The 26,534-nt window shown below is 44.3% G+C and overlaps 2 protein-coding genes across 2 annotated transcripts in view; one reads left to right on the top strand and one right to left on the bottom strand.

The window, feature by feature from the left end:
- On the top strand, positions 1 to 26,220 carry LOC135220051 (dedicator of cytokinesis protein 6-like). The gene is made up of 5 exons (XM_064257381.1): positions 1 to 99; positions 1,266 to 1,446; positions 1,679 to 1,824; positions 25,344 to 25,460; positions 26,134 to 26,220. Exons 1-5 carry the CDS (start codon positions 1 to 3, stop codon positions 26,218 to 26,220), a joined length of 630 nt encoding a protein of 209 aa, XP_064113451.1.
- LOC135219591 (dedicator of cytokinesis protein 7-like) overlaps positions 1 to 26,534 on the bottom strand; it is a 492,066-nt gene that overhangs the window by 88,711 nt on the left and 376,821 nt on the right.

Consider the following 26,534-nt stretch of genomic DNA (forward strand, 5'->3'; position numbering starts at 1 on the left):
ATGTGTGAGATGAGGAAATTCAATATGAATCATGTAGAGCTCTCTCATAGCCTGAACAGTCAAGTTTTCGTGAGTGTGAAGGTACCTATGTTGTATTTGGTAAGCTTGCCCTTCATTATTCTACTGTTTTTCAGCATTGTTCAGTGGTCTTATTAGCTAATGAATTAGTCCTTGCTTGGTGGCACTACCAGCAGATGGATGATTTTCTTTCGGGGTAATTCAGTTTGTCCTCAGATCTTTCCCACCTGCTTTGTTCAAAGCAGGAATCAGCTATTGTAATAGAGAGGTAAGATTCATTTAAAAAATAGCACATTTTATAAAATACTTTTTAAATATTTACCCCTCCACCTCCCCACTCCTGTGGACAACAGAAAAAACGGAATGGAAAACTATAGATGCTTAAACCACAAGAAAGAGTAGGGCAAGTAGACTGTTCAAATTAAATCGTATCAAACTTTTAATTTTTTACACACTAGCGTCCTCCTGCCGTTGTGGAAATACAGCTGTCTTATAGAGAAGAAAGTATTTAAGAAATAAATTTTACTATAAAAATTTATATTTTACATATGTACTGTATTCATGGTTAAGTAATATAATTCAGGGATACATACTTAAATGGTACTTTTTGAAAGATTTGTTGCTATTATTATGCATGACTTGAGCAAAGTTGTCCACATTTATAGTAAGGTCCTCAACTTTATTGTGGAGGCATGCTTTTCCAAATGGCTGCTACAAAAATTTATTGATTGAAGTTTTGAATCTAGGAAGAAATCTAACTTTTATGACATGCTTTCTGGTTGGAGTCTACATTAAAATATTGAAGAAGTTTTTTACCTTAGTATACTTTCATAATTTCTTGTTTGGGTTCTGGGTTGTTGTTCTGATTAGAGTAGCAAATGTATATTGTTGTAAGTGCTTTGGTAAGAAATATTAATTATTCTTTCTATGACTTAGTGTATTTCACTTGATTTTATAAAGTTTTGTGTTAATTGTAATCATTACCTGTTGTTTTTTTGTACCCACTTATGAATGATACAGTATCTCGCTATCAAGTAACTCCTTAGGTTCAGTAAGTACTGAAAGGAGGACCACAATGAGTCAGATGGGTGTAACAGTGGCTTACATACAGCAAAACCCAATATTTCAAGCGATTGAGCATTTTGTAAAACAATGCATAATAAAAAAAATTAAGGAATAGATAATAACACTATGTGAAAGATTGTATATATTATACTCTTACAATTGTAATGTCTATTTTTTTTCAGAGCTTTTATGGGGATCGGTTTGGAGCAGAGAACATAATTATGATTAAGGACAGTAACACAGTTGATATTACAAAACTTTGCTCAGACAAGGCCTACATCCAGATCACCTACGTTGAACCTCACTTTGATGAATATGAATATAGAGATCGAGTGACTTCATTTGAGAAGAACTATAATATCAGTAAGGATGTTTGCTATTCTAAATGTCTGTTTAGATATTCCCTATTCTTATAAGTAAAATTTTAAATTCTTGAAGTTTTTCATTGTGATTGTTTTATTGCATTTATATTTTTACTTGCAATTACCATGTTCAGTGAGAGTTTTCTATATCATTAGATTGTGGACCTTTTTTGAGTTGCAGTGTTTTACTTTCAGTATGATCGTTTTAAGTTGACTTTTCCCTTATATTCCAGAGAGATTCATATTCTCAACACCTTTTACACCTGACGGAAGAGCTCACGGAGATCTTAATGAACAGTACAAACGTAAAACCATTCTAACAACGAACCATACATTCCCTTATGTTAAGACTAGAATCCAAGTTGTGGACAGAATGTCGGTGAGTTTTTGTTTCCAGTAGTACAGTATTAAGTTAATGGTTGTTGTCAGTGATGACTGTTAGTTATGTAAAAGTCATAAATCATCAAAATCCCCTTAAAGTTTAAAAAGTAAGAAAAAATCGAGGTAGGGTTGCTAAAGTGAAAATTTATAGAATATGTACGTACTACCTTACTTAGCACAAAAAGTTTTAGTTTTATATATTTTGGACAAATAATGTAAGAGAAGGTAATGATAGAAATCAAACAAAAAGTTTCTCTCATTGCTGCATGAATTAGACTATGCAAGAAAAATTTTTTTTAGGAAAATTGATTTTATCCTTAAATGATCAAAATCCTCCTGAAGTATAAAAATTTAAGAAAAAAAAAGGGATTTTGACGTAAGGAAAAATCTATTTCTGGGCGATTGGTTTGTGTCGCCCAGCGAAATATCCCTTTAATCCATTATTTCTAAGGTAAATGCAATAACACATACCAGAGAATAAATAAAATAAAGAAAAGGTCAGTACCACTGACTCGCTCACCCTCTAAGAGGGCGTCGGTATGAACACTAGGGCGAGTGAGACCACTACCACGAACCACTTACCAATAGAAATCTCCTACGACAAAACCCCCACAAGAGGGGAGCCGACCCACAGAGTGGGCAGCAACTACTACTACTCCATCCCACGCTGCCGACTGCTGCGCCTCTGGTGGCCATCCTGAAGTTAGCAGACAATCTTGAGCGCAGGGATGGGTAGGGTGGGATTTCGCTGGGCGACACGAACCAATCGCCCAGAAATAGATTTTTCCTTACGTCAAAATCCCTTTTCTGGGCTCAGTTCGTGTCGCTGCGCGAAATCGTACCAGAGAATTAGCACAAGATTGTAAAAGAAAATAAATAAATAAGGTCTCAATAAAACTTAAAATAAAATAAAGAAATATAATTGCTAAGAAATATACATATACACAATTATACAAGTTAGAAAATATTCCTTAAAATTAGCTTGAAGTTAACATATATGTACAGGGCTTACATGGAATATATGTTGAACTTAACATTTGTGTATAGTTAATATGTACAAAAGTAAATAAAGCAATTATAATAATAAAATGAATTTGAACAAACTTAGAAAATAATTTAGTAAACAAATGTATATGTCTTAATATACAAAACCCGTAACCATTGCAAATGTAGATGTGTCACCCTAGCATAAAAATAAGGGGACCACATCATAGAGATCAGAATATACAAACAATTGTGGGTGACCCTAGCAAAAAAATAAGGGACACCCACTGTACCATCACAAGAGCAGCTAAGACTCAAGGTAGACGTAGATGAACATGGTAGGTATAGACAAACTGTTGAATGAGATAGGTAGAAAGAACTGGATCTTCAACTAAGATTAAGCCAGAGTTGGGGGAAACTATGTTACCCGCCGCAACTGCTGAAATTTCAGAGCTTCCAAGGACTTTAAGTAATGACGCTTAAATACTGTCGGCGATTTCCATCCAGTATACTTTTTCAAATCATCAAAATTCATGTGTTGGAAATAGTTAATTAATTGAGGTGGCAACTGCCCTGACATGAGCTTTAGGGAAGGAATCAGGGTTGGCTTGTTTAATAAAGTACAGGATCTGTTGTCTGATACCTTTAATAGATAAAGTACCACCTTTTCCTCTCTTAAAGAGAGGACCCGACGAGGATGAGGATGTCCTGGACAGAAAGGCTCGTAAGGTCGATACTGGACAAAGAGAAACATCTTGCGGAAGGGGTATAACCTTCCACGGTTCCCACCTCAACAAAGGATCCTCATTCTTTGCTAAAAAGCTACGTTCCGGAGAAAGTAGAACTTCCCCTGTGGGAAGAATTCTATATGATTCGGATCTCTGGATAACGCCGACAGTTCTGAAATTCTAGCTCCTGAAGCCAAGCTTAATAAAAATACAGTTTTTCTTAAGAGCATTATAAATGAACATGTCGTATTGTCTGTTTCTGAAGCAGCTTTAGAACATCATTCAAGAACCACGTCACTGACGTAGGCCTCACTGAAGGTCTAAGTCTAGCACAAGCCTTGGGAATAGACGAGAAGTAAGAGTCTGTCAAGTCTATGTTGAACCCGAGTTGAAAAATCTTCTTCAAGGCTGACTTGTTTGTCGTAATAGTGCTAGCTGCTAAGCCTTTTTCAAATAAAGATCTGAAAAAGGATATAGCTGAATTGATTGTCCATGATTCTAATATCTGATTCTCTCAGGAAGATTGCCAACTTTTTGACTGCAGCATCATACTGTCTCAAAGTTGAATCCCTTTTATCAGATTCCAAGAAAAGAATATTTCGTGGATCAATATCTGCATCTTTTTTAGCCGCAAACTTCACGAAGTCCATAAAGTTAGGGTTTTGAGAATTCCTGAGGAAGCGAACACAGTCTTCGTTTGTACTGACTGGGAGAGCCTGGGTATTGGGAATTCGAAGAGGACGAAGACCCCAGTTCCAGAATCAGAGGGTACCAATTGCTCTTCGGCCAGTCTGGGGCTACTAGAGCTACTTGACCCTTGAACGTCCTGAGTTTGTTCAGTACCTTCAGGAGAAGATTCACTGGAGGAAAGACATAAATCTTCTCCCAGTTGTTCCAATCTATGGACAGGGCGTCCGTGGCATAGGCCAGAGGGTCCAGGTTGGGGGCCACATAACATGGGAGTTTGTGGTTCACTTGAGATGCGAATAGATCTACTTGTAGACCTGGAACCCTCCGGAGAATCCATTGGAACGAACTGTTGTCCAGTGACCATTCCGACTCCAGAGGAACTGAGCGGATAGAGCATCTGCTATGACGTTTCTCACTCCAGTTATATGGGTGGAGGAGAGGTGCCAACTGAACTTGTCCGCCAGGGAGAAGATGGCTACCATGACATGATTCAGATGTCGTGACTTGGAGCCTCCCCTGTTTACGCAATGGACTACCACTGCGCTGTCCAGAACTAGCTTTATGTGGGAGTTCTTTGGCGGACATAACCTCTTCGGAGTCAAGAACACTGCCATCGCTTCTAATACGTTTATGTGAAGCTGGCGGAACTGGGGTGACCAGGTTCCTTGAACCTTCTTGAACTGAGAATATCCTCCCCAGCCGCTTAATGAAGCGTCTGTGTGGATGGTAACTCCCCGGAGGAGGAAACTGAAGGGGTACTGATATTGACAGGTTCTTCACTTTTGCCCAGGGGCGCAGACGATTCCGTAGAATCTGTGGGACTGATGACAACTTGTCCCTGGATCTGACATTTGCTCGTGAGCGCCAGATTCTGGTTAGGTCTTTCAGTTTGGCTTTCATCAAGATGTTTGTCACTGAGGCAAATTGGAGGGAACCCAGGATTCTTTCCTGGCTTCTCCTTGAAGCAAATTTGTGCTTTAGAAATTGCTTTACTGACTTCGCTATTTCCTTTCTCTTGGCTGATGGAATCGCAGAGTATGGGAGGATAGATTCCATTGAATGCCCAGCCACTGAAAGTTGGACTCCGGAGTGAGTCTTGATTTTGTCCTGTTTATCTTGAACCCCAGATACTCTAGGAACTGGATTACTTTCAGTGTGGCTTTGTGACATTCCTCGACTGTTGGAGCCCAAATCAACCAATCGTCGAGATACGTTACTACCATTATCCCCTGAGACCTCAGTTGTTGGACGACTACTTCCGCCACTTCGTGAACACCCTGGGTGCCACGTTCAGACCGAAGGGAACTACCTTGAAGGAGAATGCTTGATCTCCTATCTTGAAGCCCAGATAAGGGCAAAAGTGTCTTGCAATAGGGATATGATAGTATGCGTCTGTAAGATCGATAGAGGTGGTGACGGCCCCACGGGGAAGTAAGGTCCGCACCTGCGAGATGGTCAGCATTTTGAACTTGTCGCAGCGAATGGCCAAGTTTAAGCGGGACAAGTCTAAGATTACCCTTCTTTTTTGTGAGCCTTTCTTTGGAACGCTGAATAAGCGACCTTGAAACTTTAATCTGTTGACTCTCGCTATTGCTCCTTTCTGAAGGAGGTCCTCCGCATACTCCGTCATTTCTTTTGATGGAAGTTGAAGGAAAGGTCTGGATGGAGGAGGATCCGCAACCCAACTCCAACCCAGGCCTTTCGACACAATACTCTGTGCCCACTTGCTGAATCCCCACCGGTGCCGGAAGAGAAACAGCCTCCCTCCTACCTTCGAGCTCTCACTGCTGCTGGGTTGAGTGACCTCCGCGGCCTCCACGGAAGTGTTTTCCCCTGTTGAGAGACCTTCCTGATCCTCTCTTTGACGAAAGGATCCCCCTACCTCTGCCTCCCCTGCCAAAGCGGTCGTATTGCTGAAAGGCCTGGCCTTCGAACACTTGGTTGAAGGCTGGGAGACAGCGTAGGAGGTGGAAGGTTGAGGCTGGGGGAATCACGTAGATGGGCTGTGATTGAGCCTTAGAAGTAGAGGGTTGGGCTGATTGTACTAAAGGAACAGCCAGAAACAGCCTGGGTGAAGCGTTGCTGCTTTTTTTCTGGTAAGGCTGATAACGTTTCAGTTTCCTCTGAGACTTACCTCTTGCTGCTTGGTCTTGGCGTCTCTTTGCAGTGAGACCCCAACGATCCTTAAGGCTTTGGTTAAGCCTTGTCGCTTCCGCCTGGACCTCCTTTACCATCGAATCAGGAAAGAGGTCTGCCCCCAGATGTTGAATGAAAGCAACTTATTTGGCTCATGAGAATAGCTGCTTCCTGGAGGACATGTTTCCGGCAGTTAGTTCTGGCTGTAGCGAACTCAAACATGTCAGACTGGACTGTTTGCGTCAGTGACTTGGTGAGGAGCTTGAAGAGCGGTCAGAACCGTAAGAAATCGTCGCTACTTCAGTCATTGCCATGGTATTAATGGACCTGGCGAGCCTAGTCTTGGCCTCAAATTCAGCTTGAATGAGGCTGTCCGGAGCCTAGGCAGCTTCTCACCAAACTGATCCATAGCACAGTCTGGTTTGAGTTTGCCAGCCGAAAAGGTGTTGGGCAAATCTTCCCACAATTCTCCGAGTGAAGGGAGCAAAGGAGATGTGGGGTCTGCTTCCCTTAACTGTGGCAACGACTCCCCCTTCTGGGCAGCTGGAATAGTGACCGTTGCTATCTTGCTGAGAAAGGGAAGAGGAGTTCCCTCCTCCATCGTAAAAATGGTGAAGGGACTCTTTGAAGGCTTGAATTCTCGTATTCGAACAATCCATATCCTCTAAACACCTGAGCCATTCTCTTTGAGCCTGGTCACGTGAGTAGAGGACTGTCTCCTTAGGGACTTTGTCATCTCTAGTCATGGCTGCGTCAGTGAGTCTGGCGTAGCCAATGAACGGCGGTTGGAGACCCTCCGGGTAGAACTCGAAGTCCTCAATCCTTCGAGTACCACACTCCGGAATGGAAATAAGACCGTCCTGGAAAGGGGCGTATGACGCCACTCTCCAGGGGTTATTCATAGAGAACGGAGGCAGAGAGTCATGAGGTGGGAGCTGAGCTAGTCCGGTGCCGAAAGCTGGGGGAGTAGCTAGAGGAGGGGACCTGATTAAGTCCGGCGATGATATTGTCCTGAGGCGTAATCCTGTCGGACAACCGGGAGAACATCTGCTCCATGCTGCTCCTCAGAGAGCCGACCAAGTCTCCCATGTGTTGCAACAGTCCAGCATTGGGATCCAAAACCGGAGCTGCTGCGGAGGTGGATGGGTAACTTGGAACAGGTACCAAGGGGAGAGGAGAGACTGCTGGCTCAGCCGGAGTACAGGGCCTCTCCTTGGAAGACCTGCTCTTTGAGGATTTGGAGCTTGAAGCAGAAGCTCTAGACCTCTCTGCTCCGGGGTTTGCAGCCGGAGACTTACGAGATGTTGACGCCGACGAAGTCTTTTTGGACGACGACGACGTCTTTTTGAGGGTTTTTACAACCTTCTGGCCCTTGACCTTAGGTCTTACCGAAGCGTCGGGTGAAGTATAAAGGAGCTCAGCTCCTGTAAAGCCTTGGAAGGAAGCTGGAGAATTAGCAGGAGTAGAAGACCCAGTGGCGCCCAAGGGAAGCCCTTGGGCGTCCAACGTACCTACCTCGACCAACAGGTCGTCAACACCTACCATGGGTTCTATATTCAAATCAAGTGTCGCGACATCCGACGAGATATCTTGGCCTGGTTCCTTTATCGAAGCGGCGAGCTGTTGATGAATCGCCGCCATAGTCGGGGCTGCCTCTGCCGGGTCGACGTAACCCGTCGACTTGCCGCCGGGGAAGATTAGGACAGCCAACCTCTTCTCTAGGATGTAGGGCTGTCCCTTGGCGGCGTTCTTCCCGAATCCGCCGACCCAAGCCCTCAGGGTTGCTAGAGCGGTATCTCTAACGGCGGGAGCCTGGAAGAGAGGGCGTTCATTAGTTTTAAGTTTAAACTTAAGATTAAAACAAAACTTAACTAATATTAGGCTTAGTCTAAAGACATAGGGGATGTACCATCCAATATAAAAAGAGCTTAAGCTTAAAATAAAAGATTAAAATTAAACTTAAGATCTAAAACATTTATTGGAATTACCGAACGGAGTTGGGAATACTTACCCCGTCTAAGAACTGACTCACGAGATCGTAACATATGGTGCAGGTTTCGTGGAACCAGACCTGCAGATTCCCGTGCGGAGTCGCGCATGGAGCGTGGGACCTGCAGACTTCATGTCCACAGGGGTCCTGGAGCATGGCGTTGCATCCTGGATGCTCACAGTTGGTGGTCTGTAAGTGAAAAGATACATGAGTACCCTAAAAGACATCACTTACAGGCTAATAGGCTAATAGAACTCCGCTGCATGCCGGAGAGCGAAAAAATTTTGGGCATAACCCCTCCCTTACCGCCTGAATAGGCTATAACCCCGGAATGGTCCGGTGTGACAACGTAGGTAAGGGAGGGACTCGGCTTAAGCTAGCTTAAATTAAACTTATGATAGCTTAAAATAAACACAAATACACTTAAGCCTAATTAGCACTAAGTACCGGAATAATTCCGGTTCGCGGCGGTGTTCGTCTCGCGATATCAGCGAGACGGGATGGTTAGAAAAGACCAACTGTACGCCTGAGGTCCGCCCGCAAGGGGGAACTAGCAACCTTCCACGTGATTGACGGAGCTCCGGTAAGATAAAAAAGCACCAACAATCCGGGAAGGAGCGAGAGGGCGAAACAGACTCGAGCAAACAACGGAGTAACCAAAGGAGGGGGAAGGCCATCCCCCTACCTAGCCACCCCAGCGCACCGTGAAGCAAGAGAACGGTCAAGTCCAGTCCTGGGTCTGTCCAGCCTCCCCTACTCCTCCCCTTCCGCATAGGGAGAGAGGGAGACAGGCACGGGTGGAGCGAGCGAGGACGGACCTCCCTCCCCCCGCTCTATGGGAGAGCGGGAGGAGGGTAGGGTGACTGGACGGGCGCCTGGCTGCTTCGCGATCACATGGTGGACCCGGACGGGCGGTAAACATAAAGAAAACACATCAATAAACATAGCCTAGGTTAAAGCAACCAACTAATCAGTGAGATGCTATCGAGAAGGAACAAAACTGATGAGAGGAAGCAATAAACTGGTGGGGACCATGAAATACAGGACCTAGGCTACGTAATATGCCAGACGCCGTAGGCTAACCTAAAATACATAAAATCACTAAAATTAAATTAAAATGAAAGTAAGAAAGTAAATTAGTAGGAGAAAAAATCCAGGAGTGTACGACTAACCCGAAAGAAAGTCTACCACTCAAAGCTAGCCGGGGCCGATACTAAGAGCTGTGGCTAGGGTCTGGATGGAAAATTGCCTACGCAAGGTAAAGAAGACATGCATGCATGACATAAACCAAGTAGGCTGGACCCCTAACATAATATAGATAACTAGCAATAGAGCGTAAGTCAAGGGAAGGTTCTAGGTATGGAAGACCAAGAACGAACCCGCCACGAGGCAGAACAATGCCGCCATGCTTCCGACCAAGAGCCAGTATTTATACCTAAAAAACGGCAAATACTGACTCAAAGCTGGAAAAAACCAATAGAAACCTTAACAGATTACTCAACTTAGCCGATGCGATGGCTGAACGCTCCATATCTAGATAAATCCTCGTAAGGGGCACAAAAACACATAGAACAAAAAAGTACGTGTTGTACACAGTGCGCTAACTGAAAGGATGGCCACCAGAGGCGCAGCAGTCGGCAGCGTGGGATGGAGTAGTAGTAGTTGCTGCCCACTCTGTGGGTCGGCTCCCCTCTTGTGGGGGTTTTGTCGTAGGAGATTTCTATTGGTAAGAGGTTCGTGGTAGTGGTCTCACTCGCCCTACCCTAGTGTTCATACCGACGCCCTCTTAGAGGGTGAGCGAGTCAGTGGTACTGACCTTTTCTTTATTTTATTTATTCTGTGGTATGTGTTAGTGCATTTACCTTAGAAATAATGGATTAAAGGGATATTTCGCGCAGCGACACGAACTGAGCCCAGAAATTAGTTTTATACATTCAACTTACCTGTCAGATATATACTTAGCTATTAGACTCCGTTGTCCGACAGAAATTCGAATTTCGCACACACGCTACAGGTAGGTCAGATGATCTACCGCCCTGCCGCTGGGTGGCAGGAATAGGAACTATTCCCATTTTCTATCAGATTTTCTCTGTCGGCGCTACTGACAACAATGTGGTTAGTTCCTCCGGCTGATTTTCGTTTTTTGCATCGCAGTTGATCTTCATATTGGATTTTTTGGTGACGTATTTGGATCGTTGTATTGGCATACGCTATTGTGGACCGTTGATTGGATTTGGATTGGATTTTTCATCATGATATCTGACTCTGGAAGTGTGGTGAAAATGTGTGTGAATGAGGGCTGCAAGGTGAGAATGCAAAAGCATCGGTTGATCCTCACACTGTTTGTAAATCGTGTAGAAAGTATGAATGCTCTTTCAATAACACTTGTCACGAATGCGAGAGTTTGAGTGCTGAAGGGTGGAAGTCGCTAACTTCTTATTTGAAGAAGTTAGAAAGAGACAGGGCGAGGAAGGCTTCTTCCAAAACCCTGCCTAGCTCTCTTTCTAGCGATCTAATTAGTAATTTTGTACCCTCTTCTCCTGTTTGTTGCTTTCTCCTGCAGATTCGTGGGAAAATGATAAGGACCGTTCTCCTTCCCCTCCTTTGGACAGGAACAGAGAAACTATGAGGATTCTGAGAAATATGCAGGATTTGATCGCTTCTCTCGTTGGAGTTCTCTCCAGAGATCCTCCAAGAAGGAAGGATTCGTATCTGCCCATTAAAAGGTCTAAACCGTCCTTATATCAGGTTCGTCCGAGAGATTTGTCTTCTTCGGATAACGATTCTCCAGTCTCGGACTCGTCAGTCTTTAATGAAAACCCTGCCAGTTTCAGGCTCCTACCAGGCGCAAGGCGCCAACCAAGTGTGAGGCGCTTTTCAGGCGCGAGGCGCCAGATGAGAGCGAGATTTCTCCCAGGCGAGAAGCGCCAACCAGGCGCGAGGCGCCAGCCAGGCGCGAGGCGCCAGCCAGGCGCGAGGAGCCAGCCAGGCGCGGAGCTTCAGTTATCAGTGATTCTTCGTTTGGAAGTAGATCACCTTCCAAACGTAAGACTCTTTGAGAAAGCCAGACACCTGACAAAATAGATGGCCCTTCGAAAGTAACAGTATCTACTTCGACTTCTCAGGGCATTGCAGAGATCTCTTTGGAAGTACAAGAGAAGAAAACTGATAGGTCTGGCAGTCCGTCTCCTAGATCACTCTTCTCAAACACGAAGACACCAAAGTCTTCTTCATTTTTAAAAATGAAACCTGCAATATCGATGAAAAAAGCTCTGCAGTCTCTTAATACTTGGATGATCACTAAGAAAGAGTCCTTGAGAACGGTGTATTGCTCTCCTCCTTCCAAACTTGCGGGGAGGAGAGGCATTTAGTACAGGACGGGAGAAGCTATGGGCCTGATGCTCCCTTCATCGGCAGAATCGGACTTTGAACAGCCTAGTGGATTCTTCAAGAAGACACTCCCTTAATTCGGCTAAAGCTTCGTGGAGCATGTCCGAGTTAGACCAGCTCCTAAAGGGACTTTTCCACGTATTGGAAGTTTTCAATTTCCTGGATTGGTCCCTTGGGGTGCTGGCTAAAAAGACCTGAGATCCAGACTTTCTTGATCCAGAGGTTTTACACAGTATCTTGTCATGCATGGACAAAGCAGTGCAAGATGGTTCGGGAGAACTGGCCTCTCTTTTCGGGTCTGGAGTGGTCAAAAAGAGATCACTTTTTGGGTCTTTTTTGACCAAAGCGGTATCTCCTTCTCAGAGGTCAGCTCTACTCTACGCTCCTCTTTCGGATCATCTATTCCCTTCTCAGTTAGTTAAGGACATCTCGCGTTCACTATCTGAGAAGGCAACGCTAGATCTTTTGGTACAATCTACTAAGAAGAATAGACCGGCAGTACCAGTTGTCAAGAAAACGGCTCGTACTCCTCTTGTGCCCTTTCATGGAGGCTCCTCATCTCAACCACCAACGAAAAGAAAGACTTTCGACAAATGAGGAAGGTCTTCCATCCGACCGTTTAAAAAGTTGAAATAGCATTCAAGTCCTCCAAACACCTGTAGGTGCCAGGCTTCTAAGGTTTGTAGAAGCCTGGGCCATGAGGGAGGCCGACCCCTGGACTTTGTCTGTTCTGGAGAAGGGTTACATCATTCCTTTCCTAAACAGACTGCCCTTGTCTACAACTCCGAGGGAACTGTCGGCGAAGTACAAGGACCCTGTTCTGAAGGAGACTCTTCTTCAGAACGGTGGTAACGATGCGGAACAAAGAAGAAGCGATAGAAGTAGTGCAGGATCCTCACTCCCCGGGATTTTACAACCGCCTTTTCTTAGTCTCGAAGGCTTCGGGGAATGGAGACCTGTCCTAGACGTAAGCATCCTGAACCGTTACGTGGAGAAGAAGAAATTCTCCATGGAGACTTCGGCTTCGTTCTTTCAGCTCTGCGTCCGGGAGACTGGATGGTCTCCCTGGACCTTCAGGATGCTTATGCTTACTTCATGTTCCAATTCACCCATTGTCGAGGAAGTATCAGGTTTATGACACAAGGAAAGATCTTCCAGTTCAGGGCCTTGTGCTTCGGCCTCTCTACGGCCCCCCAGGTATTCACGTATCTGATGAGGAATGTGGCCAGATGGCTTCATCTACAGGGATAAACATCTCCCTTTATCTGGACGATTGGCTCATCCGAGCCAAGTCGGAGAAGCAATGTTTGGAGGACTTGCACACAACATTGAATCTAACGCAATCTCTAGGATTACTCGTGAACCTCGAGAAATTGCAGATGATCCCCAGCCAGAACTTAGTTTATCTGGGGATTCGGATGGATTCTCGGGTTTTCGGGCTTTTCCTTCCCAGGAAAGACTCGTTCTGGGGCTTACAGAAAGTCTCGAACTTCCTAGGGAAAGAATGCAGTTCAGCGAAGGAATGGTTAAGCCTTCTGGGGACTCTTTCCTCTCTAGAACAGTTTATTTCCCTAGGAAGACTCCACCTACGCCCTCTTCAATTCTTCTTAAAAGAATGTGGAATTGGAAAGAAGGACAATTGACAGACACTTTCTCGATTCCCTTAGAGGTGAAGAATCACCTAAAGTGATGGCTGATCCCTCTAGAAAAGAACGAGGGCATGTGTCTGGAGGTTCGGAACCCCGAGCAAATATTATTCTTAGACGCATCAGAGAAGGGATGGGGGGCGACTTTAGGGGCAAAAGAAGTGTCAGGCTTATGGAAGAAGGAACAGGAAGCCTGGCATGTAAACGCCAAGGAACTGCGTGCGCCAGTTTTCCTAGCCCTAAAGTTCTTCGAACCAGAGGTCAGAGATCAAGTGGTACAGGTCAACTCAGACAATATCAGAAAACAGGGGGTGGGGGGGACGCATTCGTTTTCCCTTACAAGATAAAGAGGAATCTTTTTAACATGGACAAAAGAAAAGAACATTTCCTTCCTAACGAGGTTTGTGAAAGGAGAGAAAAATGTGAGGGCGGACAGGCTCAGCAGAACGAACCAAGTCCTCCCCACAGAGTGGACTCTCCACTCGCAAGTGTGTCAGAGCCTTTGGTCCCTGTGGGGGAGGCCACAGATAGACCTGTTCGCAACCTTCCTATCCAAGAGGATAGAGAACTTCTGCTCCTCGGTGGAAGATCCGAGAGCTATAGCGGTAGATGCCCTTCTGTTGAATTGGTCAGGCCTAGACGCCTACGCCTTTCCCCCATTCAAACTACTAGGAGTAGTTCTGAAGAAGTTTGTGGCGTCAAAAAGGACGAGACTAACTCTCATCGCCCCGTTTTGGCCCTCTCAAGATTGGTTCACAGAGGTACAGGAATGGACGGTGGACTTCCCCAGATCTCTTCCAAACAGGACAGATCTGCTCAAACAACCCCACTTCGAGAGGTATCATCAAAACCTCCCCGCTCTCGCTCTGACTGCCTTTCTACTTTCGAAAGACTTGTCAGAGCGAGAGGCTTTTCGAGCAAGGCTGCGAAAGCTATCGCTAGAGCCCGGAGATCTTCAACCATTCGGGTCTACCAATCGAAGTGGGATGTGTTTAGAAGATGGTGTAGAAGGAAGAAGCTGTCCTCCTCCGATACCTCTGTGACCAACGTAGCCGACTTCCTGATTTTCCTTAGAGAGGAATCTCAGTTATCGGTTTCTACTATAAAAGGCTATCGAAGCATGCTTTCTGCTGTTTTTAGAAATAGAGGCCTAAAAATAGCGGAAGACAAGGACTTCACGACCTAATAAGATCTTTCAAAACCCCAAAATCCATATCTGCTCGTACTCCTAGCTGGAACCTGGATGTGGTGCTAAAGTTCCTTTCATCGGGAAAATTTGAACCTCCTCACCTTGCTTCGTTTAGGGATTTAACGAGGAAATGTATTTTCCTGTTATCCTTAGCCACCGCTAAAAGAACGAGTGAAATCCACGCCCTTGATTCTCGAGTGGGATATAAGAAAGATTCAGCTATTTGTTCTTTTCAGACTCTGTTTCTGGCCAAGAATGAAAACCCTTCAAAACCCTGGCCCAGGAGTTTTGAAGTGAAGGGTCTTTCAAACCTGGTGGGAGAGGAGATAGAAAGATCTTTATGCCCGGTAAGGGCTCTTAAGTTCTATCTTAAGAAGAAGAAAGAACTCGGAGGATGTCAACAAAGTCTATGGTGCGCTGTAAGGGATCCAAAGAGACCCATGTCCAAAAACGCTTTAGCATTTTTTGTTAGGAGCGTAATTACAGAAGCTCATGACAAATGCACTGATGACTCCTTCAAAACGCTTCGAGTGAAGGCTCATGAGGTAAGAGCTGTGGCCACGTCTTTAGCATTTCAGAAAAACATGTCCATGAAAGACATTTTGGATGCGACTTACTGGAGATGTAACTCAGTCTTCGCATCCCATTATCTAAAAGACGTCAAGGTTACCTATGAGAAGTGCTTCTCTCTAGGCCCTTTCGTATCAGCGGATACAGTGCTGGGGCTTGGAACACATACCGATCCTTAAAATTTTTATATATTTTTATATATTTATACTTGTACGAAGACCTCCCTTTTGAGATGAGTTCTTGGTTTTCTGCTGACAAGGGTACTTGATGTCGCACAGGCAGCCGTTGCTTTTGTCAGTAAGGAACTGGGAATGTGTCTTACAAGCTAGGTTGTACAAAATTTTTTTTTTTATTATAGTTTTGTTTTGTACTATTACGTTATATGTATGGTTGTGGTTTGAGTTATTGTTTGTTTGTGAGGAGTTCGGGGATAACTCCTTGCAATCTTAGAACTAACACGGGTGTTAGGTTAAGGTGATCGGGATCGGTGTTGTGCTCCTTGAATAAGGTTCTTGTCAAGTAAGTGGATCAGCACCCATTGACATAGTCCTTCCAGGCTCTGCCGAATAAGCGGATAAGACCCCTTTGGCAGACCCACAAGAACTTTTAGCCATAGATCAATATCTCGCTGAGGCTCTTGAGACGAAGCAGACTTCTGGGCAGTAACCATGATGTCTTCCATCTAATCAGGTAGGAACCAAGGTTTTACTTTTTTATTACTTACAACGTATGTTGTGATTCCTGTCTATTCAGTAGTTAGCTGTCTTTTAACCTCCTCCAATGGTGTGAATCAGCTAAGTATATATCTGACAGGTAAGTTGAATGTATAAAAATGATATTGTTATGATACAATAAAGTTTTATACATACTTACCTGGCAGATATATACAATTAATTGCCCGCCTAACCTCCCTCAGGAGACAGGTGGTAGAGAAAATCTGATAGAAAACGGGAATGGTTCCTATTTCTGCCACCCAGCGGCAGGGCGGTAGATCACCTGACCTACCTGTAGCGTGTGCGCGAAATTCGAATTTCTGTCGGACGACGGGGTCTAATAGCTAAGTATATATCTGCCAGGTAAGTATGTATAAAACTTTATTGTATCATAATAATATCATTTTAGTTGAAAAGGAAAATTTTTTAACAACTTACTTTACTTGCCTTAGCACCAAATCTGTCAGTGACTGGAATTTGAAATATTTTTTATTGTATAGCTGATAAAATGCCCTTTTTATTTTATGTCTTGGACAAAAAATATATAAGAGACAATATTGATAGAAAACAAACAAAAAAATTTCTCACAATGTTGATGAGTAACCTCTAGATTACAAAAGAAAAAGTTTTTTGTAAATCACTCTAGTTTTGTTAGACTTGATCTTAGGGAGTTCATCTTGGTTTCATGTTTTGGCAAATGATCAAACTTAATCCTTTAATCATCAAAATCCCCCATAAAGTATAAAAAAACAATAACAAAATTGAGTTATTTATTATGGAAGACAAGATCAAGATTCATTGACTGTTGGTCATTAAGTGCTTTGCATTCTGTGAGTAATTCCAACCCTTAGATGTGGCTTGAGTTGGAATTTCCTGGGAGGGCCTGCTTATGATGTTTGACTCGGCTTGCCTTGGTTCTGTACCCTGCAACAGGGCTCAGGAGCTTGGGCAGTTGTTGCCACACTTCAGTTTGGGTATTTTACACCATTTTCACACTTTCCTGTTCTGGTGGTGCAGGTAGGTGTGGAGATCCCAAGTGTCCCTGAGACTCAGATGACACATCTGGCGACTCAAGGGGTTGCATGATACGTGAGATTGCGTGTTACATGAGTATATAAGGTAATTGGTGCTTTCACAAGGAAGTGAATGGTAACTAAAAGTGGACTTAAGAGAGTAGATTCTCTACGATAAAGCGGGCGTAATAATTGGTACAGGCAGTCCCCACTTATCGGCAGCAACAAATAACGCGTTTTGGTTTTATGATGCTTGGCTAACAACATTGTTAACCAGGTTTTTGGCACCGGTTAACGATATTCGGTGCCAGCAATTTTCGGTGTTGGTAAGTGGTTTATCGGCTTTGATAGGCAGTTTATCGTTGTCGGTAGGCGGTTTATCGGTGTCATTAGCCAGTTTATTGGCATTGTTAAGTGATTTTTGGGCTGGTAAGCAGTTTATCGGTGTTGTTAAGGGGTTTATTGCCTTTTACGACATTGTAAACGGCATTTATTACCATAATTACTGTGATGTTCCTGTTACCAGAGATTTTTGGTTATTGGCACTCAGCCGGGAACAGAACTCCAGCCATTAATGAAGGGACTGTACTCAAGGATATGCTCTTATATTTTTTTACTGCACACCATGCAAAGGTCATTGCTCTTGAAATTAAGCTTTATCCTTATTAGTAATTTGTTCATATACGGAACAAACCTTTGGTCTTACACATTAGGATTTACTAGTGCCAAGCTGGAAACCGGTAGAATTAAAATTACACTTGTGAGATCCAGGGACTATTGGCATCTATACCAGGTCACTGGGGCATGTATACCCAGAATGCCCACAGCGACCTGTGATCCACCAGTTTATTTTCCTACCGCCTTTAAGATAAGACGTGTTTACTGTCTATCTGATTTAAAGCCCGTTTTTATCCATTTCATTTTTCATTTCTTATTGCTTTTTCTTTCTCTGAGTGTGCTCAGTGGGAGTGTGATCGGTAAGAGTGTATAAGTGGTAGGATGGAGATTTTTGCCTCAACATCGGGATCGTCTGCCATTTCGAAGAGGAGACAAAGGAAATGCCCAGGAGTCAGTGGCTTTCCTTGTTCTAGATTTCTAACTTCGGTGTCGAGGGATCCTCATCCAACGTGTAGTAGGTGCAGGGAAAACGTATGTACGATTACTAATCCATGTTCTGTTTGTCGCGGTTGGTCGGTGGAACAGTGGAAAAAGTTCTATGAGAAAGGCCAATACAAAAGGAAGGTGGTGACGCCATCTTTGGATGACCGGCTTCTTTTGTATCGACAATAAACCAGGCTGCTCCATATGTTTCTCCACCTGCTTTTGATTTGTCCCATACCCCTTCGGTTTCTCCTAGCGATTCAGTATCGGAAACGTCAGGAGGGGTCTTGGGTAATTTTATGAATAATATGCAAGCTCCATTGTTCCCAGCAGGTAGAGGGGGAGCATCGCCATCTTTGTTCCAGACACAGGCTCCCGAAGCGCATAGGTTGGACAGTACGTGGTCAGCGCTAGGCCTACGAGGCGTACCAACCTTGGATGGTTTGCTTGCGCATTATATGGCGTCACGGTTACAGCAGGGTCCAGCAGCGCTGAATGTTCCTCATCCCCCTGGCTTGCAATTTATGGGGAATAATGCCGCGGCTACGCCATCAAATTCGATGCTTACAGTGATGCAGAACGTGGGAGGTAGTTTGGCAGCAAACGTGTGGTTGCCAGCAGAAGCCGCGCAGTCTCTCCCTACGAGATGGGTGACGTCACAACATACATCACACCAAACCGATATGGCAGGCGCGATGACGTCACAGACTGCTTCTCGGCCTATTTCGCCGCACCCAGACTCAAATACGCCTTCTGACTCGGCAATGCAAACTGTAATGCAGAAATTACAGGATATAGAGAAGAGAATGGATAAGAGAGACAAAAAGAAAAGGTGTGATTCGCCTTCTTCGTCTTCTTCCTCTAGTTCGGCGTCATCGCTAAGTCCGATAACGTCACGGCGAGCGCCAGTCAAGCGTTGGAGGATTCAGGAGTTCGCGACTGATCCTCGGGCTAAGAGGAGAAGAGTGAATTCTTCTTCATCTTCAGACCAAGACTTTCGTATCCAAGTCAGCAGGAAGGTCGGGAAGTCAGTGGCTAGTAAGCACAAAGCTAGCAGACGAAGTCGTTCGCAAGAATCCGAACAAGCGAGAGAGGCGACGGACTGAGCGGCCGATGCGGAGTTGCCAGTTCGGATTACAAAGACTACGATACCGCTGTTAAAATCGACGTTGGCGGTGAAAGGTGCAGCAGAGGATAGAATGCAGGTCCCAGTTTCGCCCGTAAGGCCATTCAAAATACGTACAAAGGATGATAAGGCTCCTATTAAAAGTACGAAGAATAGGGAGTTGGCAACCTCGGCGGATACGTCCGTGGAAGGCAGTGTCCGTCTGGATGAAAGGTCGAGGCCGAGTTCTCCGACGCTCGAAAACGATACCAATACTAATAGAGACGAGGTTATATCTGTTTCAAGGGAGCCTTCATCTTGGAGATCTAGACGAGATTCTCACTCTAGATCCGTGAGCAGAGAAAGAGTGAGGCGTTCTCGTTCCCCTGCTGACTATTCGGGATCGAGCCAACGGCGGCCAGCAAAGATCAAAGAGACCGCGGCCCGTGGAATTCCGGGCCGTTTGCCAGAGGATAGGGGTGAGACAACATCCCTTGTGACGGAGAACAATACATTAGAGCCGGAGGAAGGAGAAAACCAAGAGTTTCTGGCCTCGTATGCAGAGGTGATTGATTTGATTCGTCAATTCAATAACCTTTCGGAGAAGACAGAAACACCGGCCAGTATGCTTCCTCCTGGAATTGACATGGCATTTGGATTAAAAAGGGATACCAAGGTGTCGTATGAATTGCCTTGTTCAAGTCATGCGGATTCGGTCTTACAACACGTAAACACAAAGATTGCAGGAAGGGATAATTCCTTAAGATCTAATAGATCATTTAAATTTATTCCCCCTCCAATGATGAAGCAAAGGAAATATTTTATGACACCGAAGGTCCCTTTGCTGTCTAGACAAGTGAACCCTAATGTTGTAAGGTTAAGGCCTGGATTAACCTTGGATCAGGTTAAAATGGAGTGCCCTTCGATGACATACCAAGAGGCTGCTACGTTAGAAGCAACAGCTTCTTCTGTCTTTCAGACTGCTTCTTGGTTAGATCTTTGGTCAACAGCAGTGGCGAAGATTGCATCCTCGGACGTGACAAGAAAAGTAGTGGATGAATCATTGTTCATTAGATTACTACAGTCAGGTTCCAAGGCGATTGCGTACCTGACAAACTTAAGTGCCAATGTGTGGGCAAATATCCTGCTAATGAGGAGAGATGCAGCGTTGGCTAGACTAAGCCGTACTGTGGATTTGGATTCCCTGTTAGCGGTGAGGAATGGGGATATCTTGGAGTCGCAACTGCCGTTGCCAGAGGTCATACTGGAAGAGTGATAGATAGAAGATGGATGGACACTAACGATAGGTTGGTGCAGCAGGCAGTTAGGAAAATGTCTAACAGTCAAGCTCTCCTTTTGGAGGGGAGACAACAGCAAATATCTCAGAAGACAGTGAGACATAACATCCCTAATAGAGCCAGAAGACCCTCTTCCCCAAAGAGGCTAACTCATTGGCCCTTTCACAATAGAAACAACAGAGGGAGGGGAAGTAGGGGAAGAGGGAGAGGCTCAAGAAGATAGGATGGGCGCCTCTCATCACTCGGCCACACCAGTGGGGGGTTGCCTGGCAAATCACTGGAAGGTGTGGCAGGAACTAGGGGCAGAGCAGTGGGTGGTGATGTTCTCAGGATCGGGTATTTGATCCTGTTCGAGGTAACCCTGCCCCTGACAGATCAGCCATTACCCCACCTTCGCTTATGCTCACGAATCTCAGAAGGCCATTATTCTGCAAGACGAACTGAAGAAGATGATGGAAAAAGGAGCTGTGGAACAAGTATGCAGTCCATCAAAAGGCTTCTACAGCAGGATTTTCCTGGTACCCAAAGCCAACGGGGAGTGGAGGACAGTAATAGACCTGTCAACTCTGAATCTGTTTTATAAGGAAAACCAGTTTTCAAAATGGAAACTCCAAAAACGGTTCTACAAGCAGTCAGGATTGGGGACTTTATGCTGACAGTCGATCTGAAGGACGCATACTTTCAGATACCAGTCCATCAGTCTTCAAGGAAATTTCTCCGCTTCAGTCTTGCTGGGAAAGCTTTCGAATTCAAGGTCCTGTGCTTCGGATTGACAACGTCTCTCAAGTTTTTACAAGATGTTCACTCTCGTGTCGACGTGGGCGCATGCTCACAGGATCAGGCTAATAAGATATCTGGACGATTGGCTGGTGATAGCGAAGTCCAGAGAGAAATTACTCAGGACAGGGCGACCCTCCTGCAGCTTTCTTTGTCACAGCCTAGGTACTGTGATAAATCAGGAAAATTCGCAGTTGGATCCAAGTCAACGTTTGGAGTATCTGGGAATGGTTATAGACACAACAGAAGCCAAAGTATTCCCGACAGACCAAAGAATAGAGAAATGCAAACAAGAAAAATGGTGAATGCCTTTCTGGGAAAACAAAAACACAGCCAGCAAGGCAGTGGCAGGTGGTACTGGAATCCTAACCTCCTGGAGAAGCTAGTACCACAAGGAAGGCTACACCTTCTGTCCCTACAATGGAGGATGAAGGAGTTTTGGTCACCAATAGTAGATCACCCGTACGAGCAAATTGCCTTGTCGGCAGAAGTGAGGAAAGACTTGCTGTGGTGGGTGAACGACGACAATCTGACAGTGGGTGTCCCCCTTCAACAATCCTCTCCAGACCTCTTGCTGTTCTCGGATGCATCACTAGAAGGCTGGGGAGCCCATATGGAGGAGTTGATGGTGTCAGCAAAATGGAGTTGCAAGGACAGAGAACTCCATATAAACGTGCTGGAGCTAAAAGCAGCATTTCTAGCTCTACAGGAATTCAGGGAGAGAGTAAAGGGACACTCAGTAGTATTGATGTCAGACAACACCACAGTAGTAGCTTATATAAACAAACAAGGAGGCCTAGTTTCTCAGAAGTTACATGTGATGACAGTTCAACTTCATCAGTGGGCTGTAGAGAACCTGGTAGGCATCAGGGCCAGGTATATTCCGGGAAAAAGAAACATAGTGGCCGACAAGTTGAGCCGCAGGGATCAGATTCTGGGAACGAAGTGGTCCTTGCACCAACAGGTAGTGGACAGGATGCTCATGTTGTGGGAAGGACCGATCATAGACCTATTCGCAACCAGGTACAACAAAAAGTTGGAAGTGTATTGTTCGGGAGTCCCAGACGCGAGGCAGTAGCAGAAGATGCGCTACAACACCCTTGGGACAATCTGACGTGTACGCATTTCCTCCATTTTGTCTGATCCGTCAGGTTCTGAACAGGGTAATGCGGTCTCAGAACCTCAAGATGACCCTGGTAGCTCCGTTATGGCCGAAGGCAGAGTGGTTTCCAGACCTACTGGAACTCCTAATAGATGTGCTGAGAGAGTTACTGTCAAGTATCTCCTCCGAGCGAGAGGGTTTTCGCAGAAAGCAGCCAACTCAGGTGGCAGAAAATATCAGAAAATCATCTGCGACAGTATACCAAGGAAAGTGGTCAGCATACTGTGATTGGTGTCGTAGAGGGAACTTGTCTCCACTCGGTACCACTATTCAGCAGTTAGCAGACTTTCTGATATATCTCAGAACAGAAAAGCATATGTCTGTATCTGCAGTGAAGGGGTACAGGGCTGGCTTCTAGCCTTAGTCTTAAGAATGAAAGGGGTGGACATTTCGTCTTCATGGGAGTTGGCCATGCTGATGAGGAGCTTTGAACAGTCATGTCCACCAAAGGAACTAAAAGCCCCAGATTGGGATCTGACCATGGTACTGAGTAGTCTGACAAAACCCCCCTACGAACCACTAAGGCAGTCCACGGATAGGAGCCTGACCCTGAAGACAGTCTTCTTATTGGCCCTGGCTTCAACCAAAAGGGTGGGGGAGCTACATGGCCTGTCATATCTCATAAAGCACTCGAGAGGTTGGAGGTCAATGGTATTTGAGTTTGTTCCAGAATTTGTGGCCAAGACCCAAAACCCAACAATAGTGGACGGCAGATTCGACTCCTTTGCCATACCTTCCTTGCAGACTTTGTGGACAATGACAAAGGTGAGATGCTTCTGTGCCCCGTCAGGGCACTAAGGGAGTACTTAAGAAGAACAAGGCACCTCAGGCCTGGGTGCCGGAGGTTGTTCGTAAGTACAGGATGGAACAAGAAGGAAGTGTCCAGGAATACAATATCGTTTTGGCTAAGGGAGACGATCAGAAATGCTTATATGACAGAAGACAGGGGGTCAGATAGCCAGGTGGGAGCTAGAGCTCATGACATCAGGGGCTTGAGTGCTTCTTTGGCATTTAAGAAGAACATGTCTGTGGAGAGAATTCTGAAAGCTGGTGTGTGGAAATGCCAAACAACTTTCACCTCATTTTATTTGAAAGACGTTGCCCATAGATCCTTGGACACTTTTTCCTTGGGTCCAGTGGTGGCGGCCCAACAAGTGATATAGCTCATCCAGTACCCCTAGCGGGTCAGTTTGCGTCTAGTCTACGATGAAGGTATGAAAGTAGAATGAATGGGATTACTACTGGTCTTTTTTCTTTACTACTTTCTTCCTACTCCTTTAACTACGGGCAATATGAAGGAGGGTACCTTCATATGCTGGAACGGACTAGATGCAGGTGAGGTGGTCAGCCGTACTGTGAAGCTATCTTAGGTTATGATACTTTTCAGTAGCAACACACCCCTCTAGATAATAGGGAAGAGAGGGGTGAGGGTGGATCCAGTTACAAGGGACAAGAGTAAACCATAGAATGGTATCAACACCCAGTGAGGGAAACCAATAGATTCGCTTATATCTTTGGTTCTAGGTTCATTGTCCATTCTCTTAGAATTTCCCTAATATATTCGGAAATGGATAAGGTGGCAAACTCCCAGTCAGTTGTAGAGACTTACCTCCCTCCAATAAGTAAGTCTATCCTAATGTTAAGACCGAAGGTTTGTTCCGTATATGAACAAATACCAAATTTGTGACTAATTTGTATTTTTCATAACTAACAAACCTGAGGTCTTAACAGGTAAAGGCCCACCTCGAACCACCCCTCCCCTAGCAGTCTAAAGTGGGTTAGAAATATAACTGGTGGGTCACAGGTCGCCATGGGCATTCTGGGTATACATGCCCCCTGACATGGTATAGATGCCAATAGTCCCTGGATCTCACAAGTGTAATTTTAATTCTACCGGTTTCCAGCTTGGCTCTAGTAAATCCTAATGTTAAGACCTCAGGTTTGTTAGTTATGAAAAATACAAATTAGTTACAAATTTGGTATTTTTAATAGCCATATGTCAGCTGACTTCATCATCATTTCCAGATATACCTTGTGTCTATTGACTAAACTCGTCAATAGTAAGCCCAAACTTTGCGTGTTCATGTTCATAATGAGGTACAAGCAGTAAAGTTTGAGCAAAATATTGTTTCAATAAAAGTTGTTCACAAACTGAACATGTATCACAAGCAAGTAAAGGATATATTTGGTGATCCCAGTTTGATAAAAGTGATTCAGACATTAGAAGTTTCTTCCTTCTTAAGTATTTATTATTATTTGTCAAAAAGAGTTAAGTGTTTGTAAATTGAATAATGCATTATGAAATTTAATACAATATGTTTGATAATTATTAACCATCTTATACGTACTTATAGTACCCTCCTCCCATGTTCCTGTCTGGTACACATCTGTAGTCAGCAACAGTCTTGGAATAAAGTGTTTGTCAGGCATCACAATTAGAAATAAAACTTACCGCAAGGATCTGTATTTAATTGAAGGTTGAATTTGGGCTGAGTGTATGTAGTGTAAGAACCTATGGTACTATCTCCAGGGTATAAGATAGATACACTTTAGGCTAAAGCCTCTTACTGGTGTCAGATAATGGTGAGGGGTCCTCATGTCTGGAGAGTTTATTTTTCCCCATCTCCCCACTTAAATCAGATCAGCCATAACTGAAAGTATTGTACGTGAATCTTCGAAATATAAAATTATTTTGATGATGCATGCAGTTAAACATCTGTATCAAAATGCAGTGAAATGATTTTGGAGCTATTCCACATGTGGGATATTAATTAAATATTGAATATTAAACTGTCTTATCCGTTATGTAATTTTTTGTTACTTTCATGTATGTATTCATTGTATTTTGTGTTAGTTGTCTTATTGGTATAGCTTACATATTCAGGAAAATATGATGATGTAAAGGAAATACACATATTCTAACAGGTTTTTTTTTTGGTAAAGAGTCACACGATAGTAATATTTTGTAGGATGAAATGGAATCGTGTATTGCTTCAATTAGTTACACACATTTTTCCTTTAACAGTGGGTGCTGACTCCAATTGAAGTGGCTATTGAAGATATCCAAAAGAAGACCAAAGAATTAGCAGCAGCCATCAATCAGGATCCTCCAGATCACAAGATATTGCAGATGGTATTGCAGGTAAGGTTGGTTTGATGCTGGAAACTTAAGCAAATTGTTCATTTCATGAAACTTCTTATGTAACTTTTGACTCTCATTGAACTTTTAAGAAAAATGTAATGAAAGTTTCAGCAAATGCCATACAGAAGTTAGGTATTGTTTGTAAGGCCTCATATATTTATGACAGTGATAAAATCAGTGCAACCTGTTGTAGGTCATTTGTGCTTCCTTTACTAGAATATACTGTTCTCCAGTGTGGTTGTCTGCTTCTGTCAGATATTTTCTCGTTATAGATAGAGTGGTTTGTGGTAGTAGGTTTGCTGTTTCCTAGCCCTTATACGCCGACTGGACGTATTTTACGTCAACATTTTTTGTCTCTCGGGTGCCGACTGGACGTATTTTACGTCGACATACAAAAGTTTTTTTAAAAATTTGCAGAAAAATACTTTTTAGGCCTACCAGCAGAAAACTCTTGAATCACACGCCCTTGGGGGATGCTGGGAGTTTTCACGGATCAAGGTGTTGTTTTGTTTACAATCGTTACGCAGGCGCGCAAGCGCGAATTTCTTTCTTGCCGCACTAAAAAAGGGATTTTGACGGAGGAAAAATCTATTTCTGGGGAGAGACCTGTGTCGCCCGGTGAAAAGGTCCTTCTTAATACTTTTCTGATATAAATAATTTCCAAATATACCAGAGAAAGTTAACCATTGGTATGCAGAGGTTACTACCCTTGCGCGAGCACCTCAAGGGCGCGTGTATAAAGGAAAGGAAGGGCGTGTGAAAGCCACTAAACACAGGTCATCTTCCAATTAGATTACTCCTTCGTCAACATATGAAACACGGGATGTGCCGATACAGCGGTCTCAACCACACCGCTCCGACTCACCCAGTCCCCAGCCCGATGCGAGCGCCATCTTACATCCTTCTGTCCATAGATTTCAGTAATGGCTTGGAAAGGAATGGGATGGGAAACAGGGTAAAGGGTTTCACCGGGCGACACAGGTCTCTCCCCAGAAATAGATTTTTCCTCCGTCAAAATCCCTTTTCTGGGTCGACCTGTGTTCGCCGGTGAAAAAATACCAGAGAATGCCTTCC

This window comes from Macrobrachium nipponense, chromosome 1 (assembly GCF_015104395.2).
Source record: "Macrobrachium nipponense isolate FS-2020 chromosome 1, ASM1510439v2, whole genome shotgun sequence".
Classification (NCBI taxonomy): domain Eukaryota; kingdom Metazoa; phylum Arthropoda; class Malacostraca; order Decapoda; family Palaemonidae; genus Macrobrachium; species Macrobrachium nipponense.

Excerpts from the sequence above, each read along its gene's own strand:
- LOC135220051 (XM_064257381.1), top strand. The coding sequence starts at position 1 with ATGTGTGAGATGAGGAAATTCAATATGAATCATGTAGAGCTCTCTCAT. Across the intron at positions 100-1,265 it reads AGGTACCTATGTTGTATTTG|AGCTTTTATGGGGATCGGTT; the intron begins GTAAGCTTGCCC and ends ATTTTTTTTCAG. Across the intron at positions 1,447-1,678 it reads TGAGAAGAACTATAATATCA|AGAGATTCATATTCTCAACA; the intron begins GTAAGGATGTTT and ends CTTATATTCCAG.